The 21129-nt window shown below is 42.9% G+C and overlaps 2 protein-coding genes across 2 annotated transcripts in view; one reads left to right on the plus strand and one right to left on the minus strand.

Annotated features, from left to right (window-relative positions):
- Nucleotides 1–1007: 1007 nt before the first annotated feature.
- LOC115394688 (B-cell receptor CD22-like) lies at nt 1008–11363 on the minus strand. Its single transcript, XM_030100044.1, is given in 10 exon segments — nt 1008–2067; nt 4724–4760; nt 4880–4955; nt 6608–6862; nt 6941–7168; nt 7171–7254; nt 8584–8685; nt 8688–8780; nt 8783–8965; nt 11342–11363. Coding segments are annotated over 10 exon segments (1338 nt in total). The 3' UTR covers nt 1008–1809.
- The window catches only part of sugct (succinyl-CoA:glutarate-CoA transferase), a 66195-nt gene continuing 56427 nt past the window's right edge, over nt 11362–21129 (plus strand). Inside the window, 8 exon segments of the mRNA XM_030100045.1 lie at nt 11362–11494; nt 11933–11981; nt 12080–12153; nt 12252–12337; nt 13142–13192; nt 13485–13603; nt 18385–18499; nt 19783–19926. Coding sequence (XP_029955905.1) covers nt 11362–11494; nt 11933–11981; nt 12080–12153; nt 12252–12337; nt 13142–13192; nt 13485–13603; nt 18385–18499; nt 19783–19926 — 771 coding nt within the window.

Here is a 21129-nt window from a genome sequence, read left to right on the forward strand (position 1 = left end):
AACAAGGGTGAGCCAGAAAAACACACACACACACACACACACAACACACCACACACCACACACAAACTCACTCTCTCTCTCTCTTGCTCTCTTAATTCTGGATTGCTCTGTGTAATCGGTATCATCTGAATTTACATTGGAATTATATTACATTAGTGGGAGGAAGATGCTCTATAATCTGGATGTCAAACTTACATTAAATCAATCCACAAACTTCATGTGTTGACCAGTGGTTAATAAAGAAGAGATGCATTAAACCTGGTTTCTCGTACGTAGAAAGAAAATGGTTCAGTTCTACTCCAAGAGTGTACACTGATCATTTACACACACACCACGTGAGATTCTGGACCAATCAATCAAATCAAATCAAATCAAATCAAATCAAATTTTATTTGTATAGCCCTTTACACACAAAAAGTCACCAAAGTGCTTTACAGTGAGATAAAAGCAGTAAAATCATAACAACTAAAACAAAACGGATGGTACAAATTGAAATTTTGTCCATGATCAAATAAAAGGAGCTATGAAAATAAATACCAATAATAAAATACGACTGAGATTATTATTCATTTTTTAGAGGGTGAATGGCAAAATTTGTATTATGGTGCAATGAATAAACAGATTAATTGCAGAAACTGTGACTTCTTTTACTGCAACTCTTCATCAAGAAATGCACAATAGGCAAATTTAGTCAGAAATAAACTGATTTTTCACCAAAAAAACACAAACAATAAATTGTTCATATGCTTTATATTTCTCAGATTTAAATTTGCCTATTTTGTTTAATTTTCTGTCATTTGAAAACATTAATATTAATGTTCATAAGAACTGATTGTTACAATTTCCAATTACTGCAGTTTCATGATAAAAATGTGATAATTATCAAATACACATGTTGCACTTATAAAGATAAAATAGAAATACTTTCTTGTTACAATGTTGCTTCACACAGAAGAAATTGAAAAAAAAAAGTGAAATATCAAACAAGACAGAAAAGCAAACACGGTTTTCAAACAGGAATAAATGATGGAAAAAAGGAACTTTAAACATGTAACAGTAAAGTGTGTTGAGGCACAGTGGAGCAGTGGTTAGCTCTGTTTCCTCAGGTGTGGTTCTGTATGCAGGAGACCTGTTGATTTCCCTGTCATGTGACCATCAATGGAGCAAAAATACAAATTCACACAACAGCCACTCATCACCATCTTACAGTTTCACCAGAGACATAAATGAACAGGAATCCAGGAAAATCAAAGAGTTTACAACGTTTAACAATATCAATGTTCCCTCTAACCTCTGCCACACTTGGGACGCTCCACTCAATTCTCCATGAAAGTATGAAGAACCGCCTTCTTCCTGTTTGGTGGTCAGACCTGGAACCTGCTGATGACGTGAGTGAAGATCAAGAGACGAACGTTTTGGAAGCAAATGAACAAACTAAGAACAAGGTTATGTAAATGTTGTCTCATTCAGTATTTCACTGGGTGTTAAAATGATGACAATATGTTTATTAGAAACCGATTAACCAAACGAAAGCCTTCAGCCTCGACCCATCCACAGCTCATGGAGCAGTGCTGACTTGAACTGGAGAATTCCTACGAGGTCCCTGCCTCCTGTCCGATCCAGGGTTTGACACCCCTGTAGTGAAGGATCAATATTTTTGTTTGCATTAACTGCATCAAGCTTGTGATAAAATGACGTCACAAAACTTTAGCATTCTTCTCTTGGAAACTTTTCCAGGATTTAAAAAAAAATGTACAGATTTGACACTTGTAACATGGTTGAGGTCACAGAAAAGACTTGAAGAAACACTCATTTTCTCTTGACTTTAGCGTAGAGATCGTCGGGCACGTCAGCGACCTGACTTGAGTGGCTTTCTGGCTTGTGAACTTTGACCTGTGTGTACACGGTCTCTTCCTGCTGTCTGGTGTTCTGAGCTGACACGGTCCAAGCTTCATCTCTCAGCTTTGAGAAGCTGACGTGTTCATATTGAAGGCCCCCGTCGCCGCTGACGTCCTTCTCTGCTTCATCTGCCGCCAATCGGCTGGAAAACTCCTCTGCTGTTTGGGTCTGTTGAAAAAGTGATTGAATGAAAACTGGCGTGAGCAAGATTGTCCGGTTCAGTGTTGATTAACAGCTTCTGTTCACTATCAACCAGTCTGATGAGGAACTAGAATTTGGCACTCAGAGAGCGCAGACCTCCGCCACAGCTCAAATCAGTCACCCACAACCATAAGAACACCATATAATCACACAACATTGTGATCAGGTGTGATCAGAGCAGAGCGCTGCAGCGTGCGGAGCCTCTGTCTGTCACCCTGTCGCCCTCTGTCCCTGTGTGTGTGTGTGTGTGTGTGTGTGTGTGTTTATCTGAAAAGGAAAACCGAAAAACAACATAATTGATGTTATTTGACTTCATTTTAATTGACCGGATTCTCTCGTATTTTCCGTTCCCGACTTCCTGTGTGGTGCGATCTGCTCTGTCCAGCTTTACAACTGGCGATGCACGGCGCTAGAGTTGCCAACCGTTCCTTGAAAAACGGAATCGTTCCGTATTTGGATGTAGAAGTGTGCGTTCCATATTGAGCTGAAAAGGAACGCACTTTGTTCCGCATTTTTGTGAGAGTCAAAACGTGAGAAATGGAACTTGCGCTTTTTTTTGAAAACTTACTGTAAATTGTTCACCGGCTCTCTGACGTTCTGTGACCAATGAGCTGACAGAGATGGCTCGACAACACAGAATCACTCTTATCTCATTGGTCAAAAAAGGCCTTTCCGAGCAGGCTACGGCAGCTCATTGGCCAGTAGTCAGTTTGGTCACAGAGCGCATGGGAGGAAGGAAATCAAAACATTACAGCAGCGCGCAGCATGGCGTCCATAGACATGTAAGTTTGTGCCGTTTCCAAATCGGATATATTATGTTTAGTTCATTGATTTGTGTCTGCTGCTGCAGACTGTGGTGTGTTTTCAGTTTAGAAACGGAACCTTGTTGGTTTTTTTGTTCAGAAGGTTTTACAGTTTTGATTTTGCACTTTTTAGTTGAAAATAAAAAAAAAGGAACATGTTAAAATCCAGAAGACAGCAGCTGTTTGATGTTATTTTACACATTTAGCAATAAATATAGAATAGAATAGGAATAAAAGACTTTATTAATCTCACAGTGGAGAAATTTGCAGGTGTATCGGCTCATAGAACCCACAGCGGGGTGCAAAAGTAATGAATGGTGCAAAATTAACAAGTTATAGTGCAAATCATACTAGGATTGATAATAGAAGCTAAAGACAATGAAGATCTAACTGTATGTACAACCTGAGTCTTAAAAATGTAACAGGATATTATATATATTATATATATATATATATATATATATAATATATATATATATTACACACACAATACATTATGCAATATATGATACAGTATGATAAAATACGCACAATATGCTTTAGCAGAGTGAATGGATGATAAAGTGTCGCTGAATTTCTGAAAGGGCGGGTGCAGGATATTATAATGTCCAGGATTATTGCACATATTCTACACAGTAGAATTGTACAGTCTGACAGCGGTGGGGATGAGAGACCTGTGGTAGCTCCTTCCTGCTCTGAGGGTCTCAGTCGGCCTCTGAAGGAGCTGCTGAGCTCCTCTACCGTCCGGCAGTGGCTGAGAGCTGCTGTCCATGATGATGATGATACTTGAATGATAACTGTCTCACTGTAGGCCTCAAATACAAACAGATCAAGCTGATCATGAGTTATTGCAATCTTGCTACTGTAGGTGTAATGCAGTAGCCTAATGTGTTTTTTAGTCTGTAATAGGTATAACTGTGGCAAATGCTGTTACATATGCGTTTTTCACCCCCCAAAAACCCAGTTTTTTTCAGCTGTCCGCGAGAGGCGTTCCTTATTTCAATCTCTGGGAGTTGGCAACCCTACACGGCGCTCGCGGCTCGCGGAAAAATAGAGAGGAGCGGAGCGGCCGCGGTCCACGGCGCGAGCCGCGACGCACGCGGCGCTGTCCCGCACCTCTTGTACGAAGCGTCAGATAGGTTAACAGGGGCGCCGATCCGACAGTCGGTGCGCGGCGCTTCTCACTTCCGCGTTGAAAGCGGCGCGTCTTGTGTGAACCAGGCGTTTGTCGCCCCCTGTCGGCAGGCCTGCCCAACCATGTGAAAGACTCCCTATCTGTCAATGATAAAGAATCATTTAAAAAATTCCTGGATCCAGACAGTGATCCGGATCATCACCAAAATTTAATCAATTCTAAGTTAGCCCAAGACCCACCTTTCCACAAAGTTTCATTGCAATCCGTCAATTACTTTTTCTTGCTAACAACCAACAACAACCAACCAACAAACCAACAAACTGACATGATTACATAACCTCCTGGCGGAGATAATAATGAAGCGTAATGAGTTGGAAAAGAATAAAGTAATTATACCAAAAGAACTTGATATACATAAACAGGGAGAGATGCTTCTTTTAAAGCAGGGTGAAAAAGAGAAATACAGGGCCTTAGAGCCAGACGACACATCACAGCCTAAGATGATCTATTGGAGTTCGTCACTCAACAAGTCAGAGCAGCTTTAACAGCAAAACAAGGAGATGAGCCAGCTGGTCATAATGTTTTGGCTGACTGATGTATATCAGCTTCATATAATCTTTGGACAGCTTTCAATAATCTGTGAGTAAAGAGTACACTCGAACCACACGCTGTGAAATGTACCGACCTGAGTCTGTTGTGGGTGTCGATGCTTCTTCAACCACCTGAAAGAATCAGGAAAGTGAAAACATCCATGAAGTGAGCAGAAGTCCAGACTGAGGTCAATCCAGCATCAAGACAATAACAGCTGCTGCTGTCAGAAGTTTTAGTTGAAGGTACTGACCAGACAGAGAAAACCAGGCAGAGGAACACAAAGCCGACGCTCACTGAAATGATGATCACCAACGGATCAAGGCTTCCTGTTTGCAGCAAAAAGAAAATCACACTAAGGTTAACATTATTACATGACTGAGAGTCTTTCAGTGTTGAAATAGATTCTGCTCTACCAGCAGGAAAAGACTGAGGGGGTGAGGAGGAGATTTTTTCTCTTAGGCATAGTTCTGAAAAAGACAGATCTAAACTTCTGCCTGAACCAGAAACTATTCCATATTCAAATTAACAGGACAAGGTTTTTCTTCTGGGTTTGACTGGGACTTGATGTGGAGCGACTTGTAGCAAAACCACTGCTGGTAAATGAGGCAAACAGGCCCAGAATCCTGAAACACAGGCACCTGGTACTCCACTACACCTGAGGGGGTCACAGAGTATCAACTCAGAGATGACCAAAGCCCCAGTCCAGGAGGAACCAGAGGAAGGAACCAGAGGTGACTCCTGTCCTGGGGATGAACGGTGTGTTTCCACTGGACGCATTTAACGCGACTGCATTCGCACGACAAATGACACCGTGCCGCGCCAGACACACAAGTTTCATCGCTGGTGTGTGAATTCATTCGCGCGACGCGTCAAGCTGGTACAAATATGCAACACAAAACATCCTGCAGAAACATCACCGTCTGCTGCACAGTGGGCAGGATTCTTCTGATGTTTGTCCCACAGTCCTGTGTGCACCCGGCTGTCTGTCGGTCTGTGTGTGTGTGTGTGTGCGCGCGCATACTGATTGATAATGTGGTTTTTGTTTTTTTTTGTTTTTATGACTGTTTTTACTGTTCAGCACTTTGCGTTGTTTTTATGAATATGAAAAGTGATTTTACAAATAAAGGTTGAGATTGAGATGCTCCGCCTGCCACCATGGCTGCTCTGTATTTGTCATGGAGGAGTCAGCTCGGCTGCAGGCCAGGCTCCGGCATCGCTTCTGGCTGCCTGCTGCCCTCCGGTGGCGGTCTGAGCTCGGTGAGTTCCACTGTCTTCTGCAGGGGCTGCGGCTGGACTGCCGGTTCCAGCGCTGCTTCAGGCTGACGCCCGGTTTCCAACAACAAATGATAAACAAATGAGATCGCACACGCTGCAAGCCGCTCGCCTTGGCATCACGCCAACTGTTTAGCGTGGTTGGAGCCCTGCATGCCCTCTGCCAGCACGTTCGTGAAGACCTCCACGCTGCCAGGCTGTCCTGGCGCGAATTCGCTTGAAAAGTTCAATTATTTCAACTCGAGCGACAAGTGTGGAGCGATGAAGTGGCGGGCTTCGGGTGGCAGGTGGCGAGTGGCAGTGCAAGTTGACGGGTGCGCGGATTTTTCGCCTGAAATGCTTGCCGCCGGCTGCCCGCCGCACCATCGCTCGCCGTCCGCCACCTGCCACTTGATTGAGCGACAATCACGTCATTACATTGACTTTGTATGTAATCTCATCGCCCAAAAAATTTGCGTCGCGTAAGAGTGGAAACACACCATTAAACTATCAAGTCCAGGAGAATCTGAGCTGGGAGTCATGGCAGTCTGGAGGCAAACGTTATTATTTTCCTTCTGAAGAACTATTTACTGCAACAGTGATGCACATGTGCAGTGGCAGCGGTTCTTCTGTCGACACAGAGTTGAAGAGTTATTGAAAAGTTACAAGTTGGCAGCCATTTTCAAAAATTTGCATGACCAGACCACAGTGGTGTCGTCCCATTTACCTGTTTTGTTCACATGAATCCACGATGACGTCTGATTGCCCAGAGCATTTTCAGCCACACAGTAAAAACTTGCTGGATCTGTTATGTCGGCCACATTAAAGGTGTAAAAGTCTCCTTCAGACACTCTGATGGCTCCATGGTCGCTGTTCTTGAACCAGGTGAAGCTGCTGACGGCAGGTTTGGCTCTGCTGGAGCAGGTCAGGTTCACCCAGCTCCCTGATGGACTAATGGAGGCTGTCGTGTCTTTAGGAGCATCTGAGGGAAAAATAAGACTCAGATTAACTTGATTCATCAGAAACATCTGAACTGTGATGAGCTGACAGGATCACTCACATGAAACACTGAGAGTTAACTCTGTCTCAGGTGTTTTCACAGCTTCTCCTCCATCAACAGGATACACAGCAGAGCAGCTGAGGTTGACTCCATCATGTGTGTCTGACAGAGTGATGGTCTTCTGGATCTGAGTGCTGAAGGTTCCATCTGTGTTTTGCTCAGTTTGGCTGTGAGCGTCTTGTTGGAGGCTCCAGGTGAGTTGAGGAGGGGAGTGTGGACAGGGAGTGGAGCTGAGCAGGTTATCGTGACAGACTCCTTCTCCTTCAGGTCCTTCAGATCACCTGAGACTTCTAATCTGGGCCTCGGAGGAGAATCTACAGTTTCACATGAAACACACATTTAATGCATTTTACGAAAAAGATGCATGTAATTACGGTTCTTTGAATCCCGGATGACCACCAGCAGACGATGCCGAAAGCAGTGAATGTTCCTTTCACGCAGTTCGAGCATGCTTACCAACAAAGTCACCTGGGTGACCCTGGGAAGGTATTAAGTTCCATTTGGACCACTGGCTCACCTCCTGCAGAATCTTCTCGTGTGATAACGTGGATTCTGAGTGACAGAGCAGTCTGGCGGATTCATAGAACCATAGTTACATTCCTAGCTTTGGTTCTATTTCATCCCAAGTGACTGCCAGACGGCTTGCTGAAAGCATTGAGTGGCATATGCCAGTGAGGAATCCAAGAGATCAACCTTCCTGAGAAGTCTCCGCAGAGCCCATGGTGTACAACCTAGAGAAAGGTGCAGGGCATCCCCCAGGAAGCTGTGGTGCATATGTCGTCGAGGGGTACTCCCCTCAGGGAGGCCCAAGATGTAGACACCACTCTGGTGGAGTGGTGGAGCAATTAGTCAATTAGCTGGGGAATTAATGCGGTCTCACAAGCATGGGTCACTGCAGTGGCTAAGCTAGCATGCCGCACACTAGTAAGCCCCGGTGCATCAGCCATTCTCAGGGCAGGAGTGCGAGGCCGCTGCCCTCCCGACACTCGGTCAAGGAGAAGAGATTCAGCAACCTGAACCCCTTCTGACATCTGACCAACACGGTCGCAAGGCTACTAGCGATGCACTATGATGCCGTTTAGGCTCCTCCCTAAATCTTTAAAACTGTTTGCAAACTGCACGCAAGAGGAGAAACAGGAGCTGAGCATGTGGTGATACTAGAACTTAATACCTTTCTAGGGTCACCCAGGGGTCACAGGTAGCATTGTTGGAAAAATGGAACATTCTGTGCTTTCAGCCCACCTTCTGGTGGTCAGGAGGGATGAAAAAGAACTACAACACATTACAGTTTGGACACATTCTTCTAGTAGCTCAACTAATTCTTTGACATTTCAGATGAAAATATAAATCAGACAAAACACTTTAAACATTGAATAAATCCAGAGAAAGCTGTGAACTGAGTTTTCAGTCAATAACTACAATAATATGCAGGTTGTTTTACTCTGAATACTGACAGTTTGATCTTTGCTACAGCAGTGCAGACATTATTAGGACACAAAAGCCAAAAATAATCCAAAAAAGAAAAAATTCAGTCATTAAAAGATTAAATTGTTAAAAACTTCATGGAGTCAAATTCAAATCGTAAATGTTACATTAAATTTTAAAATTATCCCTTGAAAAGTACATTAATTGAGCAGTCTTACCTTTCAGTTTTATTAGAACAGGATCTGAAATCGCTGTTGTCTTGAATGATTCATTCTCAATTCTAAAGAAGAACTTTGTGGTATTCAAAGTTTGAATCTGTTAAACTTGGTGGTGCAGTTTCTTTCTTTCAGGTCTCCAATGATGCTGATATAAGGGTAGTTAACTGCAACACTGCTGTTAAAAACTATTGTTTTGGATGATCTTTAAAATTTGAGTCATCTTTAATCCACAGCAACTATTTTCTCTTGTTGTCAAACTTTTCCTCTGAAGCAGGTCTGAAGCGACACGGGATCATCAAACAGGATCCAGTCACTGCTTCCAGACTCTTCGGTGCAGTGATGAAGAGTTGTGCTTCTTCAACGGCACAATGAACCAAAACAGCTGGAAAACCAAACAATTGGTGAGCTGAAATCACAATTCTGAAACATTGATTTAAAACCTTCAAATTATTGAAGAAACATGTGAAATAATATCAACAGAGAGCTCACCTGGGAGGAAGAAAACACTCACAAGAAGAAACATGTTGACTGGAACCTGCACATTCACACAGTGGACATGTTAAAGACACATGAGAAGACATTCAGTGTGTTGTATTTTCCCTATGCAGAACTGGAAATAGTTGTTATCTGAGACTCTGGGACTCAAACTTAATAAATTCAGACCTGAAACAGTGCTTTGCTCATGTTGTTCACATGTATTCAAAATAACATTGAATCTATTTCTCTTTTGAATCACACAAACATTCTGATGAAAGCTTTAAGAACAAAATGTTCATGATGCAGCCTTAATTCTTCATATAATAATTCAAAATACACATTATGCATTTCAACAAACATCTCAAGTCAAAATGTCGACTGTGCTGAAAGTTTCTCACCAAAGTGTGTATTCCAGCTGATGAGCTGCAGTGAAAGTCGTCAGATCTCTCCAGTAACTCATTACAGTGTGAACAGAAGCAGAGTTGCTGCTGCTCGAAGTCTTCTACCTTCCTGATTTGTTGTCTAAAGAGGAAGTTACCAATAATCACACTTCAGCTCCACAGAATGAAAAACGGTCTCTTCAGAAAACCACAAGACTTCAGTCACTGTGAAACAAACTAACCAACTTCCTTTGTTTTCTGCCAACACCATGGTTTACCTCCGCCGTTTATCAGATGGACCTTATTTTGTTCTCTTTTGATCATTCGTCACACAAATATGGTTTCATATTCTGGGAACTGTTCATCAACTGTGCCATCTAAAGCCATCGAAAGTAAATCTAAAACTTTCTGAAACATGTACACAATCAAGCTAAACGTTTGGAGACCTGAAAGAAAGAAACTGCAACACCAAGTTTCATAGATTAATTCAACCCGCAAAAAAAAAAAACACAAAGTTTTTCTTTACAACTGAGAATGAATCATTCAAGAGATCATCTATTTTAGATCCTGTTGACCACCAGTGTTGACATTTTCAGGCTGGTCACAGGGGGGAGCTCTACACCACTGGGCCCCCGTGGCAAAGCTGTGAGGCGGGCCTCTGTCATGGACCCCTGCGGTGAAGCTGGGAGGCAGGCCGCTGCCTCCATCATGGACTCCCTCAGCTCGGCATGGCTGTCAATGTTTCTGGTTTTTACACTTTGTTTGAGCTTGCATTGATTGTCATGAGCATGGAAATAATGACAACAGAAAACCTTTAGACATATCTTTCTTTTTGAATTATTTTTTCTTGTTTTTCCACGAAATCATGCTTGACAGAAACAAAGATTTTTCTTTTACATAAAACCATGAGAATCTCCACAAGGACACATCAGAAGCAGACTACGTCAACACAGCGAATGAAAGTCCAGCATAAATGGAGAAGACCAAGATGTTGTTTCAGATCCTTTCAACCTGCATGATTGTCATTTTTGTCATGAAATCAGTTTTTTTTTGAGTCTCAGAAATAACCAGGCCTGATATGTTTATGTGTATATATATGTGTGTGTGTATATACATACATATATACATATATGTATGTGTATATGTGTGTGTGTTGTGTGTGTGTGTATGTATATATATATATATATATATATATATATATAGAGAGAGAAGAGAGAGAGAGAGAGGAGAGAGAGGAGAGAGAGAGAGAGAGAGAGAAGAGGAGAGAGAGAGAGAGAGAGCTCTGCAGAGGATTATCACATTTATTTTCAGATATAGAGTATTAAACGGTTAATGTCTGTTTATGTTCTGAAGATAATGTATTGAAGTTTTATATTTTCTGTGAACATTTAAACAGGTTTCATCTCGATTTTGTTGCATTTATTCCACTTCGTGCTGGTCTTGTGAGCTTGGCATCTCTTGTAATGATCATAGAAATAATGACAACAGAAAACTTAAAAATCTTTTTCCAAACAATCATTGTGTTCATGCTTTACAGAAACAAAGTTTTTCTTTGACATGAAGTCAGGAGACTGTGAAGGGATGAAAGTGGAACAGATTACATGGAGAAACTGCTTTAATTTGTGTCTGTCAAGAAAAAGATTGTAAACTGCTGCTGCACAGGAAGCATAATGTGAAAAGTATGGACAGAGCAAAGAGGAAAAAAAGCAGTAATATGATTACGATTTTCTAGAGGGTTTTTTGTTGTTGTTGTTGTTTCCAACTTTTGGTAAAAAACAACAACAACAACAACAACCGAGTATTCGGTTCAGTCAGCTCCACAGTGAAACACTCCGTGTGGTTTCCACGTGCTGTTATGTTGAAGATCCTTCCTCTGCTGTGTTGTTGTGGTTTTTTCGGACTTGACGGCTGCAGGTTCAACATGTCGGCGTCTCTCAGAGTGATTCAACCCGCGGTCGGAGTTCTCCGTCCGGCCGGCTGCAGCTCGCTGCTGCGGGGGAGAGAGCCGAGGAGGGGTCCGGGGGTCGGGCGCTGGATGTCGGACTCGCTCACAGGTACGGACCGCTGCCTCCGGAGCTCCCCGCCGCGTGTCCGCTCCGTCACCGGGGATCAACAGGCTGGTTCCACCGGGGACTCCTGCAGGGGGAACCGGCTGCTCACAGAACCAGCTGCTGACAGCCTGGGACTGAGGATGGATCTGTAAAACTTTCTACACAGACCGGAAATGAGCCTCTTTAGAAGCGGCTGCAGGAACTTTAATCCACAGTTTGGTTTATATCGAAAGTCTGGAGCGTCAAGCTGGAGGAGACGCAGGAAGTTCCAGAGATTGGAAGTTTGATCTGAACTGTCTCGGTCTGGATGCTCTGGTCCTGGTCTTTACTCAGTTTTGGCACCTGAAAGTGTTATTCTTGTCTCAGCACCGAGACTATTTGATTCTGTTTTGTTTTTGTTTTCACTTCAACCTGAAAAGACTCGTGTTTTGTTTTTCTCAGGAGGAAACCTCAGACCACTAGAGGGCGTCAGAGTCCTGGACTTGACGAGGTGAGATCAGCGATTCAGACTCAACTCGCATGTAGTTTTTTAACCTGAGCTCTTCCCCTCAGTATCAGAGTTGAAGTTAATGAATAAAGTGTTTCCAGGGTTCTGGCCGGTCCCTTCACCACCATGATCCTGGGAGACCTGGGAGCCGAGGTGATCAAAGTGGAGAGACCAGGTCAGAAGTCACGCCTCCAGCCATCCATCACTCAGCCCAGCATCACTTCCATTTATTCAGAGTTTCTTTCACACATTAAACTCTGTGTCGTCGAGCAGGAGCCGGCGATGACACTCGGGCCTGGGGTCCTCCCTTTGTGGGTTCAGAAAGTGCTTACTTCCTCAGTGTCAACCGGAACAAGAAGGTGAGGTGGGAAGCACACACACCACACACACACACCCACCAAAGTGTTTAATGTGATGCTCACTGACCTGTTTGGTTTGGATCAACCAATCTATGAAAAAAAAACTACTGAAATTTAATTCTAGAAAAGAGTTTCATCAGAATGCTAAAGTTACTTAACAAGTCAGTGAAGACAAAAGTAATTAGTTACTTTGAAGTAGTTCATGATAAAGATTCTCTGTGTAATGTATTCCACCTGAATTTACATTAGTTTGTGAGAGGAAGACGCTCTGTGAGCTGGATGTCAAACTAAAGTATTTCCAGCCGCTCGTCTAATTTATTCACCAGTGATTCCAAAAAGGAGACATATTAACCCTGATTGAGCATCAACAGGAGGAGATGATTCACGTATATTCGAAGACTCTCCACTGATCGTCCAAAGGTCTGCCTCAGTCGCACACTTCCACCTGCCATGCAGCACAAAGATCCACGCAGAGACAGGAGCGCTCACTCTGACACAAACTTTAAACACGCACACAAAACCAATGACAACACAGAACACAGAACAGTCATGCCAAGGTAAAATTAAACTTCACCAACTTCGACAGTGTGTTCATGGCCAGCAGAAAAATGTGTTAAAAATTCCTGTGATACAGAATCTGATTTTATAATTTAATGAGTGACTGGTACCAGCTGATAAAGCAGTGTAGACGGCGAGAGTCGATAAAACAATAAAACATTATCATCAAAGTGTGATCAAGGTTGAAACGTTGTCAGTCTCTCGTTACAAAAAAGCTGTGAAACATTAATTGCTGTGTGATTTCAGAGCATCGCTGTGGACCTGAAGCATCCCAGAGGAGCCGAGACCGTCCAGCAGGTACCTCTGAGCGCCCTGCAGCGTTTCACTTGACGCAGTAACATCTGAGATTGAGGGATTCAGGCATCACTTCAAGTCAAAATCATCGTTTTTGCGTTTTCGTTTCGGTACATGGTCCAGCCCTAAATCAAACATTCTAAAACCCTGAGTCATCCCGTCCAGTCTGCAGACCTGAAAGCAAAACACACTTCTTCCAGTCAGCTGTATTGTATCGGTTCAGTATTTGTTAACAGGTATTTGGGTGCTGCTGCATGTAAGGACGATGTTTGAATGTTGTGTGTGTGTGTTCCAGCTGGCAGGAGTGTGTGACGTGCTGCTGGAGAACTACCTGCCGGGGAAGCTGCAGCAGATGGGTTTGGGCTTCGAGCAGCTGAGCAGAGTGAACCCGCGGCTCATCTACTGCCATCTCGGGTACTAACTCGCCTCAGGCCGCCTTATCTCAAACGACCCCTGAAGCTGCCTCATCCTCAGAGATGTGAGAAGTGCAGCAGTGGATGAGTCTGTATTGATCCACGTGGAATCAGACGTGATTCAAGTTTGGATTCCCGGCCAGAAACCAACTCATCTTTTTTCCTGGATTTCCTTCTTCTTCTTTTTTTTTTTGCAGTCCAGGCCAACTGCTTAAAAAATGCAAAGCTGCTCATTAACGTCTGAGAAATCCTCCCTCTCAGATCCCACATGTTTTCATTTAGTTGTGCAATCCCCTCCTTTGTGCTGGCCTCTGCTTGCTGCACTTCCTCATCTGAGCCACTAGATGGGGATATATTCCACAGTAACGACAGGCGGGCGGCAGGTTCGCTTCATGTGAGGATTTATTGTCTTTACACCGTTTCTTGATGGGTTTATTAAGGTGTGGACGGAGGACTGCTACCTCTGCTTTCACTGTGAGGCCTCTGATCTGCCCTGAAGTGTGTTTTTATGGGTTCTGTAGCAGAAATGTGTCCTGTTGTGTCACTGCAGTTGAAATATTCTGATATTTATGTACTTTCACGCAGCTAAACAAGACAGCAGATTTAACTCGAATCCATGCTGAATGAGATGGCTGTTACTCAAAAATGCACTTGCAATTTAGACACTGTAAGGTATCATGGGCCATGGGGTAGCTTAATTTAGAGGTGCAATATGTGCAAATGTTTAAATAAATGTACTTTTGTGTTGAATTTCCTAAAGCAAACCAAATAATCTAAAAAAAAAGAAAAAGTTTAAAATCTCGGTGTTTCTATGTTTGGAGGATAATCAAGTTACCACAAACAGTTTGATCTTGTAATGCGACTTTGTATCACGACTTGGCCAAATGAGTCAAGCCTCCATCCAATCTTTCCTCAGTCCAGCACGAACTCACTGTTGTTGCAAACCACATAAGTAGCATGAGCAAACTCTGGATCGATTACCAGGCTGCCCACTCCTGGAAATCCCTTTGTCCCACATGAAGGTGGAGTTAATCCCTCCACCCTGCAGTTTTCCCTCAGCCCAACTAGAAAAGAAGGAGCTGCAGGTTCTGACATCCAGCTTGTTTTGAGGTTGAAGAAGTGTACCCATTTGGTAATAACACAGGAGGTTGTGCATCCTCACATGATTAAAAGGAAGAAATACAAGCAGAAATTCTTGGTTTCCAACTTTTAATTAAAGTAAGTACTGCCCCTACTCAAGTAAATAAATGGATCTAATTCAGAATAGTTACATTTTTATTACATAATGTATGATGATGAAACTGACTTCTTTGTATACAAATATAAACAGAACAATACAGTCATATAAAGTAACAAGTGTAAATATGTAGTTTGTGTAGTTCACGTAATTTTGCCCACATGGATATGTCGACAAGGAAAAATGTCAGGGAACCGAGAATTGAACCCTGAGGTACGCCACAAAGTCATAAAACTGCAGTACCCAGCCCAATAAGAAAGGCCCCCGGTCTGGTTTCTGATTGGTTAATCTCACTGCAGTGGAGCCAAACTCTGATGGACATGCCCACTGCTGCAAACATGCAAAAGCAAACATTAAGAAGAGAAAGAAGAAATCAAATGTGAGTTTCGCAGGTCAGTTTTTCTGTGGGGAGAGAGGTTTGATTACTAAAAACATTAAAGGTGCATTAAGGAGTTTTACAACCTTAAAAATACTTATTTTCCACCATAAATATGTTACATATTTTTAATGATGTGTGCAATGTCCCCTGACATATTCATTACAAGTACCTCTAACAGCGCTAAATTGTCACTTGAAAGTTGCAGTGCCGGTCCGGCACCAGCATTTTTTTGGGTAGAATTTGAAAGGAATGACGTAATGCACGCTCCGGCTTGTTAAGTTTCATTTTGTCCGCCATTACTCCGCCAGATGCTTAGTGAGCAACAACTGAGCAGGATCTTCCAGAAAGTAGGAAAAGACTGGCTTCTAGCACTGCCACAGCTCCAGCACAGACCCCACCAGGTAAAAGAAACTTAAATTTTAATTGAGCGCTACTAAAACAGCGAGGAAGGAGTTCCCCTTCCGTGCACGCGAGCCACAGGGGCGAGTTTTTCACTAAGCTGCGTTACGCCCAAGGCCTGCAGGGGGCGCTGTTTCGCATAAAATGTGCAAACTCCTCAATGCACCTTTAAATATATTTGCGTATTGTGTAAATGTAGAATTTGTTATCAAATATTTAGTGACATTAATCTGCTGACTAGTTGGTGTCATACCATTATAATGTGTTGCCTGTTCTTGGCTGTGGTGTGCATGCCATGCACAGTAGCAACGTTTTCCATTTCCACAGAGAAAGAGAAGGAGAATTTTCAAAGCTTTGTTTTTATCGTTTTCCATGAAATCGGACCCAGCTCAAGTTCCACTTTGGGACCTGTTTTCTAAAAATTGCATTTTCAGTTGCTCTGAGCACCGTTGTCATGTAAATGCACGCCCAAAACACACCCAAAGTTTTCTGATTTGCCTGGAAAACATTGTTGTGTAAACTGGGCCTCAGTCGGCTCCGGATGTCTGAACCGTGTTCTCTACTGCCGAAGCAGCAGCTGTTTGCCGCTCAGAGTCGCTCCTCTTTGATTTGTTGCTCACTTATCGCTGAGGCCTCACAGTCTTCATACTTTGTTACCTGCAGGTTGCACAAACGTCAGATTTTCACTTCATTTCTCCTGAACGCCCTCGCTGATGTTCCCTCTGACTCAGAACTTCGACCTCTGCGACCTCAACCGTTCACTTTCACCGTTAATCCAACCTCTCATTCAGACCTCACCCATCATCGTTAACTACATTCCTGAAACTGTCTTCATACATCAGGTGTCCTCTGCATGCAGCCTCACTGTGTTTCTGAAGGATTTTCAAATTTCCCTTGAAAAAAATATATAGATTGCAGTTACAGCAAATAAAGTAAATCTCAGTTGAAGTTAAATTCGGGTACATTTACTACAATTGTCAGAAAAGCTTATATGTGTATTCACATGTAGTTACTATGCCAGGACACAGGTTGGTGCTGCTTGTTTTTTGTCATTAAAACACACACATGCATGAGGAAAACAACACACTACAAACATTAACAATGGGAATATGCATACTTTTAACTCCAAAACTTCCAAATCCAGGAGAATTTGGATTAGGTGTCATGACATTGTTATTATCCATCTATTCTCAAATGTGCTGAAGAAGTTGTTTTCCCCCGTTTCCATGGAGATGGAGCATTTTCAAAAAGTTCCAAAGTTTGTGTAGCTGTTTGACTCCGGGCAACTTTTTCACTTAAACTGACTCCTGAAAACCAACCAAAACTTTCTGTTTTCACTTCAAATCATTGTGTAAACTGGGCCTTTTTCCAGTTTGATGTGCTTTTTTTTTTTTTCTTACTACTTAAAAAAAGACATTTAGTGAAACCGTTTTTCAATCAAATCATGGAAAAAGGGAAAAGGGAAGTACCGGTAGATTAAATTCTGTTATTTCGCTTAACAATACCTATGACCAGTTTGGATTATTACTTGTTTTTATCACATTCCATGTTTTTCCTCTTCATTTTTATTATTTTCATTTCCTTTTGTCTCCTTTTTTCTCTCTGTTCCAGCTTTATCACAACGCCCACATGTTTGTCCTCCTCTCCTTTCTTTAAGAAAGGACTACATTACCCAGGAGGCCTCATTAAGCAGCAGCAGCTGGACGCAGCGAGCAGATTTATGGTTTCATCCTGAGCTGTGTGACACAGAACAGGACGCTGCTCAGATTGATGTCTCTGTTCACCAAAAAACCTGCACTTCCTGACAGGTTAATGAAAAAAAAGTCAACTTTAAAGAGGGGGAAAAAAAGAGATTTATTTAAATCACAGTGGACTTTGTGTTTCCTGAAGATGGATGGTTTTCACAGTGTGGACTGTTTTTAAAAGTATCGGTCACCTTCTAAATAAACATCCTCAATTTCATGAATCTAGGTAGACCACAAGGTCATTTTTGTGTCTTATAACTTCTTTCACCAAGAAATAATAGACTAGAACCAGGCTCCTGAACTGGAAGAGCCTTTTTTTTTCCGCTTGTTTAAGGTACAGTATTTTAGCTCCAAAGTTCCCCTCAAATAGTCTAAACTGGGACAGGGACTGGACGGGTCCTTGATCTGTACAGCGCTTCCTGAACCGTGCGCTGTTCGTGCTCAGCCGGTCGGCGGTTTAAACCGCAGAGCCGGACCCGGACATGGCTTCGTGCACTCATGCAATGAGATTCAGATCATTAAAGCGGAGCCAATTGTCTGTTTCTGGGTCTGTTTTGGCTTCAGTGGTTTTTCAGACATGGTGGACTCCGTCCTCACCTGGTTTTTGATTTGTCCTTCTGTAGGTCGGATGTGTCTTCTTCACCCACTTGAATGCCGCATTTGTTCTCTGCTTGTGTATTTTACGATGAATAAATACGTCCAAAGACAAGAGAAATGTTTTTACGTCCTTGAGTCGCGCTGATTCATGTGCAGGTGCTCGCAGCTCCGCTCGCTCTTCCCTCACAGTTAAAATCATCATTTTAAAAACATCACATGCAGTTTTCTTTAATCCTTTTGATGTGAAGCGAGTGCAGAGTCGGCACTATTTCGGAAATCTATCTGGTTGTTTAGTCAGAGCGGCAGACTCAACATGCAGCTGGAATGTGGCTTTTTCCTGGAAGAGGAGCCGCCAGGAGGCTGATGGTTTTCCCTGCTGCGTCTCGCTCTCAGTGAGGACAGAAACCAGCCTGCTGCCACTAAAGCAATCATCTCTGTGTGTTTTCAGGCTATGGACAGACTGGCCCTCAGTCTCAGAGTCCAGGCTACGACTCCATCGTCTCGGCCGCGTCGGGAATGATGCACATCACCGGGCCAGAGGTCAGATTTTTTTCCTATGTAACTGCTCTGTAATCCGTTGTTTCCTGTTCTTCATCTGTCTTTGATGGCCTGCTGATGCTAGAGCTTACCCAGCTGAATGTGTGTGTGACGGCAGGTTACACTGGACAGTTGGAAAGTTAAAGGTCTAATACACGATTTTCTCGAAAAGACGAAGCCCCAAGTCTGTTACTCACTTTTTGAACAACGCGCATGCGCCAGACCATCCGCCGGCTCTCCTGCTTCTCCCAGGAAACGCGGAAGTGTACGAGCGCGATCTCCTCTTCTCTGGACGTGCACGGCTCTGTTTACAGTTTCTGCGATTGGCCTCGCTCATAAATAAAGCTTTTTTTCCGAAACAGTTACAGTTTCATTATGTCAGACTCGCCATCGGTAAGTACGAGCTCAGAAGCTCACCGGCTACATAAACACTCCGAATGCGCATGCGCAAAAGGGAGAAGCTGATTGGGTGCAAGCACGGAGAACCGCCTTACGAAAGCAGCTCGTCAGAATGATTGACAAACAGACCCACCAATTATTTAGGTGATCCACCCGGAAATCAAAATCGTGTATTATACCTTTAAGTGCAAAGCAAATAAAGGGAGATGGATAATTGCTGTAAATCACACCTCCGAACAACTTGAAGTCGCCAGTGATCCTGAAACAGATGCAGAAAACATGAGAACCTGAAGAAAGAGGAGAACATGTAAACTCCACACAGTAAAATCCCAAGTTCTATTCTCGTAACTTCTATTCCTCTTTAGAACAATTAAACTGTGGCGTACCTCAGGGTTTAGTCCTCGGTTCCCTGTTTTTCAGAATATTAGATTACACTTTTTCCTAGATGATGCTCAGCTCTATTTTTGTTGATTAACCAAGTATTGTTTCTGGTTCTGAAAACAAATATGAAGTTATTCTGAAATGTTCTGATTGGATCTAGTTTTATTTTCCCAATGTATTAGCAAAGCAGATTTAAGTTTTATTTTCTGCACTTGTCTTTTCCAAATTATGGTTTGTGAAATGTTCGCACTTCTAATTTTTATATCTGTTCTATGAATCAAGCCGGAATTTGTAGGGGTTGATGTATGACACTGTTTTTCATAGCAAGAAATACAGATGAACGAGCATCTTCATCAAGATAAAGGTCAAATTTGTAGTTTCATTCACGTTTCTATGACGGGACAAGAATTTATAAATATTTGTCATGTCCATAAATCGTTTCTTTAATATTCAACCAATAATAGAAGACCATGTCCCCTCCCATAATGCACTGTTTCTGCGTGCAGGACGGTGAGCCGGTGCGCCCGGGCGTTGCCATGACGGACTTGGCGACGGGTCTGTACGCACACGGAGCCGTCATGGCGGCACTGCTGCAGCGACACAAGACAGGAAGAGGAACGCACATCGACTGCAACCTGCTGTCCTCTCAGGTAACCGGCAGGAAACGTGCTGAAGCCTGAACATTCACCTGCAGATTCATTCTTGTGAAGAACAATGCTCTTTCTCTTGCCATATTTTGGGGGATTTTTGTGCTCCTTACCAGTGGCCACCCGGTATGAAATGGCTTGGATTGTCAATTAATGAAAAAACTTCACTGATTTCATGCAGCTTTTGTGAATTAATATGTTTGGAATTGGTCTCACTCTAATAACTTAAAGGTGCTGTAGGCAGGATTTTGCTAGTCAGTGCTAATTTTTCTGTGTTTTCTTTGGATTAAATGTTAGAGTATCCATTGATAATCCTTTATGAGTGTAGCATAATTGCACTACCGCGAGGGCGCAGCGTTTCCATCTGTCTCTGTTCTGAGCTGAAAAGGAATCTTGACAGCTCCAGGTATCTTTGACCAATCAGAAGAGCCCGTGAGGCTCTAACCGTGATTGGTCGAGGGGCGTTCGTAACACGTTCTTGTGGGAGGGGCTTAACTTGTGTAAGGGCGTGATGTCAGAGAAAACAGGACCGGATTGGCTGTGCTGGGTTTCAAATCGCCATCTTAGATGGGTCAAATCGCGGAGATGCGGAATCCTGCCTACAGCACCTTTAAGGCCTCTCCAGCCTTGCAGTACCACCTTTTACCACAAGGTGGTACCAGGAATCACTTATGAATTCAGTCTTTCAAGGACTGGTACAATAAAGCCTTCTTTCCCCAACAGCTTTTCAAATTCAAAAAAATATTTTTGCATTTTTTTCCAGCATTTCCACAGAAATGCAGTTGGAGCATTTTCAAAAAGTTCCACCTTGGGAGCCATTTTCAAAAAGTGGCTTTTTCAGTGACGCCAAACAATTAATCTTTTGAACATTAGCAGCACATTACATGTAGAAACTTGACCAGAGTTTTACCTTGAAGTAAATTTTCACATAAACAGAATTTTTCTTCCCTTACTATGACGCTAATTTACAGTGTTGTGTTCACTGGCAGCTGGTAAATGAAGCCACTGAGTCTCGGTAGAAGTGAGCGTCCGAATGCAAACTGCTGATTCCTGCAGAAATGTTGAGCCAGAGTCGTCATTAATTCTCTGAGTTCAGCCTTTCATTTCCTTTGAAAACTTGGGGATTTAGAGACAATGGATGGAACCTGTTTGATTTGTCGGGTCAGGACGGACCACTTGTGTTTCAGTGTTGCTTTAAATCTTGAA

Source organism: Salarias fasciatus, chromosome 9 (assembly GCF_902148845.1).
Source record: "Salarias fasciatus chromosome 9, fSalaFa1.1, whole genome shotgun sequence".
NCBI lineage: Eukaryota > Metazoa > Chordata > Actinopteri > Blenniiformes > Blenniidae > Salarias > Salarias fasciatus.